Genomic DNA, 12,449 nt, shown 5'->3' with positions numbered 1-12,449 from the left:
TTGGAGTGTGGGAGGAAAGCGGAGTACCCGGACAAAACCCACACAGACACAGGGAGAACATGCAAACTCCATGCAGGGAGAATCCGGGAAGCAAACCCAGGTCTCTTAAATGTGAGGCAGCAGCACTACCCAGTGTGCCACTGTGCTGCCCTGCTTCTATTTAAAATCAATAATTATGTTTGAAGTGGTGAATTAGATTCCTTTAAATCTCTTACAGGACTGATGATGATCCAGGGCTCATTCCTTTTTATGAGTACCAGTCCAGTGACACAATTTCAAAGTAATGGTGGCTGGGGATCTGCCATAATGTAACTTACCAGCTGGCTTATAGTGCAGGAGCTGCCATGCCAAAAACTTTGCCAGGTGCCCATCTAGATGCTGGATTTGGGGTTGGCCTGGCAGGAGGGGCTTCAAGCAGCTGGGTGTTGGAGGACTGGAGCTATACGCCAACAGAAGGGCTATGGGAGGATGTTGAATGGGAAGAGATACACAACAGCTGCCACTGTGTGCGAGCCTCTGCTCTTTGTTCTGCAGCTGAGGGCTGGCCTCCACAGACGCTGGGTCTGTGATGAAAGGGACTAGCGTTACATACTTGGGGAGCTGTCCCATCAAACATTGGCTGGTACTGCTCTGGGATGTTGCGCTGGCCTGGCAAAGCATCATAGGGTGTTGGAAAAAAAAATGCCTAAGCCAGTCGTCCAGCGAATTTTCATTTAAATGCTAGCAGGTCTACCCCTAAAATTAAACAATTTGATGGTTTTGGAAAGTTTAAATATTTTTATTTAGAACACTGTTTTAACCAAACCTAAAGAGAAAAAAGGGAAAGCTATAGTACAAAACAAAGAAACAAATGAACAGCACTAAATGAAATAAAGATGAAACAATTAATTGAAAACTAACTTATTTAATAAAAAAAGCATAGAATTTTCAGTGAAACTGGTCCTGAAACACCAATCTGAAATATCAAAAACCAGATTTGAAAATGCAAAATTAAAAATACCTGTGTGCTGGTTTTCTAACATTAACAACAAAACAGGATTTTATCTTTAAGAGGAGAACCATGGCAGTGACAGATTTATTTTGTCACTACCTCAATGAAGCCTCAGGTGCCTGGCATAATTTGTAGTATACTTGAGGACTTAACAATAATTAGAATACCACCCTCATCCTATCCACTTTAGCTTGATCTTAAAGAAGGGCAGGGAAAAATAATTAACAAAACAAGAGAATAAACAAAAAGAACATTAAGTCATGAAGCGGGGTGAGGCTTTAACTAAAGTATGACAGACTAAAACCTCAAGAAGGCCTCTCAATTCTTGAAAGATCTGGAAACGCTGTTCTACAGTATTGCTGCCAGTTTTATTTTATTGGGTTTCTGATTATAAAACAATGAAAATCAACGACAAAGAAGTTGTTTATATACTAGGTTGTTGTAAGGTTATCTAAGAAATTCTGACTCAGCCGATTTACGTTTAAGTGTTGTTTGATGCTAACCCTGCCTTTTTTACTAGCTTACTTGTGCTACGTGTTGCTTTAAGAATATCAGGGTCTGTGGCTACACAAATGGTTTATTAGGCATCAAAGGGCCACTCTCAACCACCATGCTGAACAATCAGCCTATTATAATAGTAATGAACACATTTGGAATGTTTCAGAATTATTTAATGTTATTATTTTTGCTACTGATGTTATTATTTTTATTTATGTTGAATTTTTTAATGTTCCTATGTCAAGTGACCACGACGGGGTGTTGCAGCACCCCAAACCCCACACACAACCTCACAGACACAAGTCTCAATATAAATAAAAAGTTTATTAATAATAATACCACCTTACAGAAAGATTTCAAAAGTGGTATAAAACAAACCACAATTCTTCTTTTTTCTCTTTTTTCTTCACCTCCACACCTCAGAGGAGAGCTTTGTCTGTCCTCCACAACAGACTTCATCTTGCCTGGTCGAGGTCGAGCAGCTCCTTTTATCTTGACCTAGGAGTACTTCCAGTGCCAGGGCATAACCTGAGGTAAATTGGAAGTCCCATAAAGTAGGGAGCGTATCGCCCTGCAGCACCCTCTAGTGGCATCCACTGACTCCAACAGGGCTGCTCCACTGTACTGCAGTTCCTCACTTTCCCTGTGGGTATTTGAATGGGCCCTGAAGCCAGGGGATGCTGCCATCTAGTGGGTTGGGGGAACATATAGCTTTGAAACTGAGCCTCCCTGATTAGTCTTCCTGGCCGGTTAAGGCAATGGGACGAATTCTGGCTGGGATGATAGGCCTTGTGTGCTGTCCTTTACAACTGCTATTTTGTAGATTTTGTCTTCACATGCTATGCCATTTTTCTTAAGATTTTCATCAATGTTGGTTGCTATTACATGACTTGGTAATGCCAAGATTCACAATATCATTGCTATGTCACTATTAAAGGTACCAACTTGATCAGTTCACGACTTTAAGCTTATATCTCATACTTCAATAAACCTCACAATCATGTTAGATTAGATAAGGAAGAGATAACAGACTGATTATGTTTGACATTACACTTCCAGCACAAATGGCTTGTTGTTTGTATTTAGACACTAAGATTTTTGATGTTTGTTTTTAGAATAGAGACCCTTCTCTGTTTCTTCCTGTTGCCTTATCCTCTAAAGGAATACCTTTATTTCCTATTTTTAAATCCTCTGGCCTAGTCATTCTCCATTTTAACAATAAAACTGATGGATCCTGTATAGTATAGTTGATAGGCTAATAATAAATTTGAACCCGAAGAATACTGTTTGGAAGGCCAACAGCTTGATAGAATGTTACAGTTTATGTTATGGCCTATTTCACTTAGCGATACCACCTCTTCAGTGTTAATGGCAGCATATTTTTCTTTCTTTCCCATTTGCTGTACTGCTGTTGACTTTTACATCTCTGACTTTGTTATTTGCTTCTGAATCTCTAACTTAGATACACACTTTCCTGAGTGCAGAGATGGTTGCCTCACCCCCAAGGCCTTGTATACAAGTTCCCGGCGTATTTGCAGGAAAAAGCTCAACCTAAATTGAGAATTCTTTTCTATTAGTGATTAACATTTCTGGATCGTCCACCAATACAATAGCAACGGATTAACAAACTTATTCATATCTTTAAATAACACTTTAAAGGCTTCAGTCCATAAGAGTTTAATTTAAAAATGACTACTAAAACATAACTTTATAAATTCCACTGGTAAACACCTGGCAGTTGATAAATATTTAAAATTAAATCCACCCGTCCATTTTGTAATCCACTTCCTTTGGTGACATTTTAATAAAGTCACATTTTTAATTTATTATGAGATTATTTATGAAATGACTGTTTACAGTATACGAATGAATGAAAACAAGATTTATGCAAATGTTTCATCAACTAGTTCATCTAGCCAAAATGAAAAAAAACAACAACTTTCATTGTAAATTAAATCTTTTCATATGCTTTTGATGTTCTGCTTTATTATAAAGATTGATTTTTAGCGATCCAATAAAAAAAAAGGACAATTTTTGAATTCAAATCTTTGATCCTCAGGACTAAATAACTGAAATTTCTGCATTACATCCTAGTCCAAGTGGGACTGCGCTCCATTCAATGTATACGTATAGAGTAGTGGATGTGGAAAAGCAATAGTGAAACAAATTAAGAGCTGAATTTTTCTTTAATCTCTGCTGTGACAGAGCAGCAGGTCCTCCTCTGCTCATTGTTAAACACCACTATTTCTTACTTATAATAATGGTTTTCTGTGGAAAAACTGCTTTAACATTAAATTGCTTTTGTTAATATTGTGACAGCCTGAAAAGTATTCTCAGTGTTATGTGCGACTAAAAGCCAGGTGTGAAAAAATACTAAAAAAGGGATGAGTTTACATTAGGTTATTTCTGAAAAATTAGAATAGAAATGGTAAAGAGAGTGCCTCTTTTTTAATTCTTTCCTTGTTATCTTTTTTCTTGTTTGGCAGATTGGGATGAAAATTCATACTGTACCACAGTGTTACCAGCAACTGATCCTCAGTCCATAGCTACTCCTGAGTCTTCCCAGCTGGGTTCTCCTGCAAGAAACCCATGTGAAAATGGAGACACTATACATTGTACGACAGACTTCTCTGTTGATGGCAGTGCTTCTCAGCCTCACAGTCAGACATGGAATGACAGTGGAACAGCATGGAGTGATCAGTGGCATCAAACACAAGAAGAAAACTCTGTATTGCGTGAGAGGATGTGTGACAATGAAAGGAGGCTCCAAGACAGCAGTTATCTTGAAGCCCCTTTCCTCCTAGAAAGTGAAAAAGAGATATGGGAAGAAAAAGATTATCCTTTTGAAAAGGAGATGCAGCCGGCCGAGTCATTTCGAGAATGTGGGGTATGTTTCAGAGAAGAGTCTATCAATCAATCCTAGCATTGTTTAAGATATTTTCACAGAATAGCTTAAGGTTCATTAATTTTGCACTATATGGTTAAAGCAATAAGTTGTAAATATATAGTAGTCATTGTTCGAATGGTTAACTTAGCATGTGAGTTTGATGAAGTAAAGGCAGAAAACTAATCTCCAAAATGTAAGGAATGACCAGTGCAGTATTCTGAATAGGAGATGTGAGTTTAGATGTGAATACTGAGAACAAGGGAACTTCTTGATAAAAACATATTGGGAATATTCTAGAAAGCTAGTTGCCTCAAAGCTGAATGATTTTATAAACACAGTTGCAATAAAGCTTTGAGAAAAGCAGAACACTGGGCGTTGAAGCTCCTAGTGGACACATGTATTTATTTGAATTCAGCAGCATAATATATTACTAGCAAATTGTGTTTGCAAAAATTTCGCAAGAATAAAAGTGTTAATGAAATGATGATGAGTGAGAGAAGAACATCACATGTTACAGTAAGAAAGGAGATTATTTTGATAAGTAGTAACTTGTGAGAGGACTCGATATTAGTATAGTCACATGAGTAGTATGGGATGTTATTATAGTCACAACAGCATGAATATTTAAAGTACAGAGTGTAACATGAACAGGTTAACAGAACATATTGGATAAGAAGAGAAATGCAGGGCACACGTAAGTCAGTATGTGTGAAGTGTGGCCATCAGGTAATGTACCGACGTCTGTAATAATCGTTGGAAAACACAATTTGTTGCATATACGTTAGTCAGTGAAAATATTCCCCTGTGTGTAACCTGCAAGTACTTGTACATTTAACCAGGTTTCAATGTAAATCTGGAAAATGTAGTGCACAACTGGCCATGGGTAAAAACAGGGCCTAGCAAATAAACTCCAACATTTTATTAAACATTTGTCGTTGTGACTTGGTGATAGTCATATAATATGCTAAACGAACAGGGAATTGCTTACGCCATAATATAAAGAGAATATCTTGTTTTGAATTATCAGTATTATGGAATGTAGTTTTTCCGTTGTTATGTTACTTGTTGTCTGGCAGTTTGCTGCTGCTCGTCAGAAAGGTTGTGTGTGTACAGTAATTGGTTTTTTGTTCACTGTCTAGGTGCAAGACTTGCTGCCGCTGATCTTTGGATAATGTCACTCTGTGGTTTGTCATACATTGTCTTTGTTGTTGTAAGGCATCTTGCTTGTGCTTGTTGGTCTGGCGTGATGTACACGTTTCTGTTTCTGTGCGTTGGTGTTAGTATGTAGGCCAGAGAGACCGTTTCTGTTGGCCACAGCTAGGCTGTATGTGCCTTTTCATTTTATTGGGAGGCTTACCTTGAAGTGAAGGAAAGAGAAGATGTAAAATGGTAGTGTCATAATGCAGTTTCGGTCAGTAACAAAGTATACACCGAATAAACAATCAAATACCGCAGTCGATAATTGGTCACATTAAAGAATTGAAGACTTAAAGATAAGCCTAAGACCAAAACTCTGCCAGGAACACGGATTCCTCACTATTGTTGTGGAGGGATATAGTAGTTGTGGCAACCATTGCTTATATAGAGTACGGACTAACACAAGCGAAATAATATAAGAATTGGCTGGATCCTTTTCGTTACTAAATCGTCAGGAATCTAGCAGTAGTTCGGTTTAGTTTAGTTGCTTTATTCCCGTAGGTCACAAGGACAATGGATTTATTATTCTAATTTGTCCTCAGTAAAACAAACACACGTATAATGCATGGTAAATAATACAGATGCGCTCAAACTGTCCCTACATTCCTGGCATGAACACCAGAGTATTCACAGTTATCATTTATTTTAAATAACAGAATGAATCAAACCCTCTTGGGCCTTACTTGTCTGTTTGTCAGGGTGGTTGGTTCACAACCCACCTCAGTAGCACACAAAGGATCTGTGTTTGTCACTTCCCTTGTCCCTTTTTCTGATCCTCTTGCATCTCTTTCTTCCCTCGCTGATCCCTTGTCCAACCCATCTCCCAATTGTAAGCTCAGTTAAGTCATGACTAAGTGGTGGCTTTATTCCCGTGCGGGCATTCTAAAGCTACTTCAGTGGCAAACTTTTGCAGTCATTTGTAGGGTCAGGGTTGACTTTTGGAATCCCTGCAGTTGTCCTTCAAGAGAGTCCTCTGGTAGCGCAAGGAATTCCTACAACTCTAATCCCCTGTGTCCATTTAAAGGGCCAGAAGACTGTCATGTAGTTACGTGCTGTCACAAATGTTTCTCTCTTTTTATAATTTGAGTGTAGGGCATACTACCCCAGTAGCATTTCGCGTTTTGACCTGACATGATGTATGTTGTTCCTGCCATTTCTTACATCACAGCTTTATTGAGTTCGTCGTTTGTTCCATAACACACTGTGAACGCTGGCCCGGACACACACAGATGGACAACATATTTTCAACCCACACACTGTTTATTTACAATATATATAATATGAAAGTCCAGTGCACACTCACACGACCCCAGTGCCTCTGCACCGATTTCCCCAAAGTCCAGGGCCCACAGTCCTTGTGCCTTCCTGGCCGCCTCCCGTCCTCTCTCTCCAGTTCAGTCTTTCTGCCTCCCGACTTCCACCGCTGACTGGAGGGAGGCGGCCCCTTTTATGGGGAGCCGGATGGTGGCGGAAGTGCCCCGCACTTAAAGGTGGCCACACCCCTGTGAAGCCGTCCGTGTCGCCCGTCCCCGGTCGTCTTCCCCGGCACTTCCTGGTGTGGCGGAAGTGCCGGGCTCCCGGAATAAACAGGCACTGGGGCGCCGCCTGGCGGTGGCCACGGGTCCCTACAGGGCTGGGCTTCCAAGCCCTGTACCCGAGGCCCCCTGTCTAACCAGGACGGACGCCCCACTCGGTCTAGAGGAGGCATACGCCCTCCTCCGGTCCTCTAAGGCGTCCCGGCCGGGCTCCATCCCCGGCCGAGGGCCACACGGGATGAACCGGCATCGGGGCGCCGCCTGGCGGTAACCACGGGCCCCTACAGGGTAGGGCTTCCATGCCCTCGACCCGTGGCTCCCAATAGAACCAGGACGGACGCCCCCTCGCGGTCTGGAGGAGGCACAAGCCCTCCTCACGTCCTCCTGGGCGTCCCGGCCGGGCTCCAGCCCCGGCCGGGGACCACAACACCTACCTGTCTGAAATGTAGGGGCCCGCTGATCCACCCACTGTAGCATTTAATATAGTTATATACAATACCCTGTAAGAATGATGGTCTTGAGTGCAAAGACAAATTAAAGGAAATATTTGCTCCATTTATAAAGTTGTTTTATAGCTGGCTGACATCATTGTTTTGAACTGTTAGCTTTGTGGTTTAAAGTCCCACGCCATAGTCACCAAAACACAGGTCTTCTTTTTCTTCTTCTTTCATAGCTGTTCCCATTTTTATTTGAGATTGCTACTTTTTTAACTAGACTTCCTAATAGAGATTCACTGCCTCCCTTAAATGTCAAGGGCCTAAAGAGAATGCCTTTCATGGAAGTAAAGAGTGATTTTTAAAATCAAGGTGTGAGATCTAATAGGGGAATGATATTTAAAAGGTGTATCACTGAAATCCAAAACCATGCACTATTATTTAAATCTGCAGTGCTATAATACTTGTACATGTAGAAAAGGTTGCTTTGTTTAGATTGGTGACCTCCAGATGCTGTACTACTGATCTGTTGCACACCTTGTGTCTCTTTGTTAGGTGCGTTAAGCGTAGGTGATATAAAACTATGCCAGTTTTGATAGAAAAACGTTGTGGGAGGACTAGTGAGTTCCCCCACTCCCCACCATGTTGCATTGGTAACTGATCACTTCTCTGGGGGACAGAGCTATGAAACGTAAGAGATCACAATGAATAGTTTAGAGGTGACCAATACTGGCACTGTTAAACTTTGTATTGTGAGGTGCTGCTTTGGTAAAAGCAAGCTATCCTGAATATAATCTTAATTTTATGCATCAGTAAATGCAAGCTTGCAGTATTTTTTTTTCTACGCAGTATAATTTTTTTTGTTGTTGTTGAAAATTGTCTATTTCCTTTATCCAGTGTAAGTTACAAAGTCAGAATAGACTTCAATTGTTAGTATATATTTTCTACAAATATGTGTAAAGTTAAGTGAGTTTCTCAAGGGCACTCTGGCAACCTTGTAATTTTAATCCAATACTTTGGCCACAACACAACACTGCCTCTGCATTTAACACAATCAATACCACTGTTAGTTATACAGGCAATTTTAAATTGGGTTGCTATGGATAATGAAGGACTGATCTCGGAACTGTATTTCATTAATGATTTATTTCATGAACTGAAGAATGAGATGGCCAGTCATGGCACAGGAGAATTTTTGGATGATGCTGTAAGTACAAATATTATGGAAAGGAAACACAAAAAAACAACACACCATGGCTAGAATAACAAAAAGCTTTTGCAGTTGAAGAAACACATGAAATCCCTGTGTGTTTGTTGTTTAGAAGAATGTTGACGACAGCTTGAGGTTGTGTTTTTATTGTAGGGGTTCAGGACACATAAGTAGATATTTGTTTCCCCATGAAAACGGGAAATCTCATCTTGAATCCAGGGTGAATCTGGGGCATTTTTCTCTAACAAACAAACAATGGCTGAACTATACTAGCATTTTTGGATAAAAATAAATTTCAGAATTTCCTCAACTTCTCTGTAGGTGATCAGTATCACCTGCGGCTGTCCTCACAGTTATCCACAATTTACACTTCAAGCAGTAGGAGGGGGTCATTTGGAAGAACAATAGTTGCAACATTGATTACCTTTTATATGATGTCAATCCATATTTGCAAGAGAAAAAAAAATGTATTATTTATTTATCAGGTTTTCAATTGCCAAACTAATTTTATTTATTTCATGGCTATGTTAATAAATGTATATTGCCCATTTTATTTTGAATTATGATTGTTATTTTATTTTTACTTGTTTCACTTTTTTTTTTATATTTTTTCCATATTTTTCAATGGCCACTGCCATTTTATAGTGGTGAAGCCACATATTGCCTGGCACCACGGAGTGCACCTGCATGGTGCATGAGAATGGCATAACTGCTCTTTAAAAGACAGTGGCAAGTAACCAATCTTTAAGAACTCCTACCATGGAGCCCCTTTAGAGTCTTAGAGCATACGTAGTGTCAAGAGAATTACAGTAATTGCTAGGAAAAAATATCTGGCTTTAAAGTGTTGTTTCATTCTGACATTCAATTCTGGTCAGAGTTAGGTTTTTTTGAGAGATCTTTTTGCACTTGGCTTAACAAATCCTTGTGTGTTTCTGATGAATATTTGAAAGAAAAGAAAATGTCTGCATATTCTGCTGCACTTAAAATAAAATCCAGTTTAATTGTATTTCTATTCTAGTCAAATATGAACATAACAGTGTTCCAAATTGGGAAACCAGTCTTGTGTTTAAAATGTTTTTTGTTCTCTGAATTTGTTTTTTGGTTTACAAGAATTTAGATTTCCAAAGTTCAATTTTCAAACTTTAATTTCATATATTAATTTGAATTTTATTTCTTTGCTCTAAAAAGTTTGCTGTATTTCTAACTGCATCACATCTTCACGTTAAAAGCCGCAGCAAGAAGGCAATGAGTTGCTATGAGATGTTGCCTGGTTGCCATGGCCTGCTCTCCTGATACGAGCTGATAAATTATGATGCAGTTGCGTCACTGGCTTTGTTTCAGATGCAGATTCAATCAGTGAACTAGTGCTTGTGCAAAGTTCAGTGTTCAGGTTTAGATTCTCGCTCCTTTACTTCGACTCTGGTCTTGTCTTAGTGTTCTGATTATTAAATGGCATTTTCTTGGTGAATGATTTTTGCAAATCTATTCTGACCATATAAACACAGTTAAAGGAATAGACCACCCAAAAATGATATATATTTTTTTTGTGTTGCTTATCCTGCACTTTTTCTAGTAATGTTCAAAAAAATGTTATTCTCATGTTTTTATAAAGAACAAAGGTAACAAAATTCCTGATACAATAGGCATCTATGGGGACCACCACTGAACAAACAGAACAAACAATTTCAAAATGTCCCCTGTGACCACTAGGAGTCGTTGCAGCATTGCAAACCCCAGAAACAACTGCACTGACACAAGTACCAGGTTCAAATCAAAAGTTTATTATAATAACTTATCTTAACAAAGACTTCTTTTTAGTATAATGTAATAACCTTTAGACAAGCACAATCCCGATCCTTTTAATCTTCCTTTTTCTTCTTGCCCACATGTCTCTGGGGAGCTTTGTTGTTTTTCCACCCAACTCCAACTCACCTGGGTGAGGCAGAGCGACTCCTTTTATTCAAGACCCAATAGTACTTGAAGTGCTAGGGCATATCCCGTGACAAGTACTTCCGAGTGGAACTACCTGAAAGTAGGAAGCATAAATCCCCACAGCACCCCCTGGTGGCATCTATGGAACCCAATGGGTCGACTGCACAGCACTGCAATTCCCAGCATACCATGTGGGTGTCCATTTGGGTACCAAGGCCCAGGGATGCTGTCATATAAGGTATGATGTTCTCACTGGTTGCTCAATGATGTTATCCTCACGGCCAGGTAAGGGTCCTTTATCCGCCCCTGCCGGGATGCTGACACACTCCACAAATTGTTTGCTCCTCCTGCCAATTTCATGGTAAAGGCAGGAAGTCTCCTGCCCTTTCACTCTCTTGGTCTCCCAGCTAGGTAATGAACTGGGAACCATAGTGGCAGGGAAGACAGCCCAGGCATGCTGTCCATGACGCCAAGAAAAAAATTTGAAATTACTTGTGTCACATAATCCACATGAAGGTATAACTAAATATTCTGATGGTTTTGGTGAGTATATTGTATTCTTTTCAGACACAAACATATTTCACAAATAACAAATATATTAATGATTAATTGTGCACACAGTTGCACCTCTTATCTGTCAAAATACTTGTTGACACCCTGCTGCTCAAATGGATTCAATAGCAATTCTCCAGTTTAAACCAATAAAAGTGAAGCTTTCTTTGCAGTCACTAATGGCACCAGGCAAACACAGGACACGACTCAGCCTTTTCTGATCCCCTTTCTCTCTCTCTGCCAATTCCACTTAATCCAATGCAGAGTCACAGGGGATCGGAGCCACCATCGATTACCAGTCAGACTCACATCACTGTTGGTAATATTCTTAAAGAGGTAGGCTTACTTATTACACACAGTTCACATATCTGCCCATACCTTTTAGATACTAATACACTAACATAAAATCACATTTCCTGTTTTCTTTTTTTTTTTTGCTGTACAGATTTGCATGTTTTCTGTTTTACATGTAAATGTGTTTGCAAGTATTCCATTAATTTTAAACACAAGTGTAAAATAGTTCATACAATTAAAGAATCGAAAAATAATTCTTACTTCTGGTTAATGGGTGTACAGCACCAATTCCATCTACAACATCACTTCCAGTGTCTTTTTGTGTATGATGTGCTGTTAGGGTGCTTTGTCACGTGTGCAGTTGTTGTCTTTAAAATTTAATTTATCTTTCAGATTTCTGTTATGAACTAGGGGCCTCAAGGACTTAAGAGTTTCAAAGCACATAGTCCCAATAAAGCCTGCTAGAGGGGACTGTCACCATCACACCCAAGCCAGTAATAAGAACAAGTACTGAATCTTTATAAAAAAAAAAAATATTTATTCTTCACAAAAAATATTCCAATTACAATAAAGCTGCTTGGAACACAATGGCAAAATGGAATTTCCTATTACAAAAACATTCCAAGTAGAATAAAGTGCTAATACATAATCTAAATAGAGCTTCGGAAAAAACAGCAAGAGGGTCGTAATTTCAAAATATATCATAGGAACAAGCACAGCAATTAACTCACCATCACCAGAGCACAGCAACTGTGGGAGACCCTTTGGATTTATACAGTAGGATGAAGGGCAGTTCCTGGCAGGGATTGGCCTGTGGCCCTGCTCCTTGTGTGGAAACCACCAGCAAAACACACAGAATATAACAAAGGAAGCTTATATATGTAGAAATATAAACAAAATAAACAACTATGCACAAAAT

General features: G+C 39.4%; 1 protein-coding gene across 1 annotated transcript in view; it reads left to right on the top strand.

Moving 5' to 3' along the window:
- LOC120525599 (junctophilin-4-like) overlaps positions 1 to 12,449 on the top strand; it is a 102,886-nt gene that overhangs the window by 71,823 nt on the left and 18,614 nt on the right. Inside the window, exon 5 of the mRNA XM_039748025.1 lies at positions 3,976 to 4,376. Within this exon, the coding sequence (XP_039603959.1) occupies positions 3,976 to 4,376 (401 nt within the window). The remainder of the gene's footprint in view (positions 1 to 3,975; positions 4,377 to 12,449) is intronic.

The sequence above is a fragment of the Polypterus senegalus genome, chromosome 1, assembly GCF_016835505.1.
Source record: "Polypterus senegalus isolate Bchr_013 chromosome 1, ASM1683550v1, whole genome shotgun sequence".
Lineage (NCBI taxonomy): Eukaryota > Metazoa > Chordata > Cladistia > Polypteriformes > Polypteridae > Polypterus > Polypterus senegalus.
The sequence above is the reverse complement of the archived record's forward strand: the minus strand, read 5'-3'. Positions and strand labels throughout refer to the sequence as shown.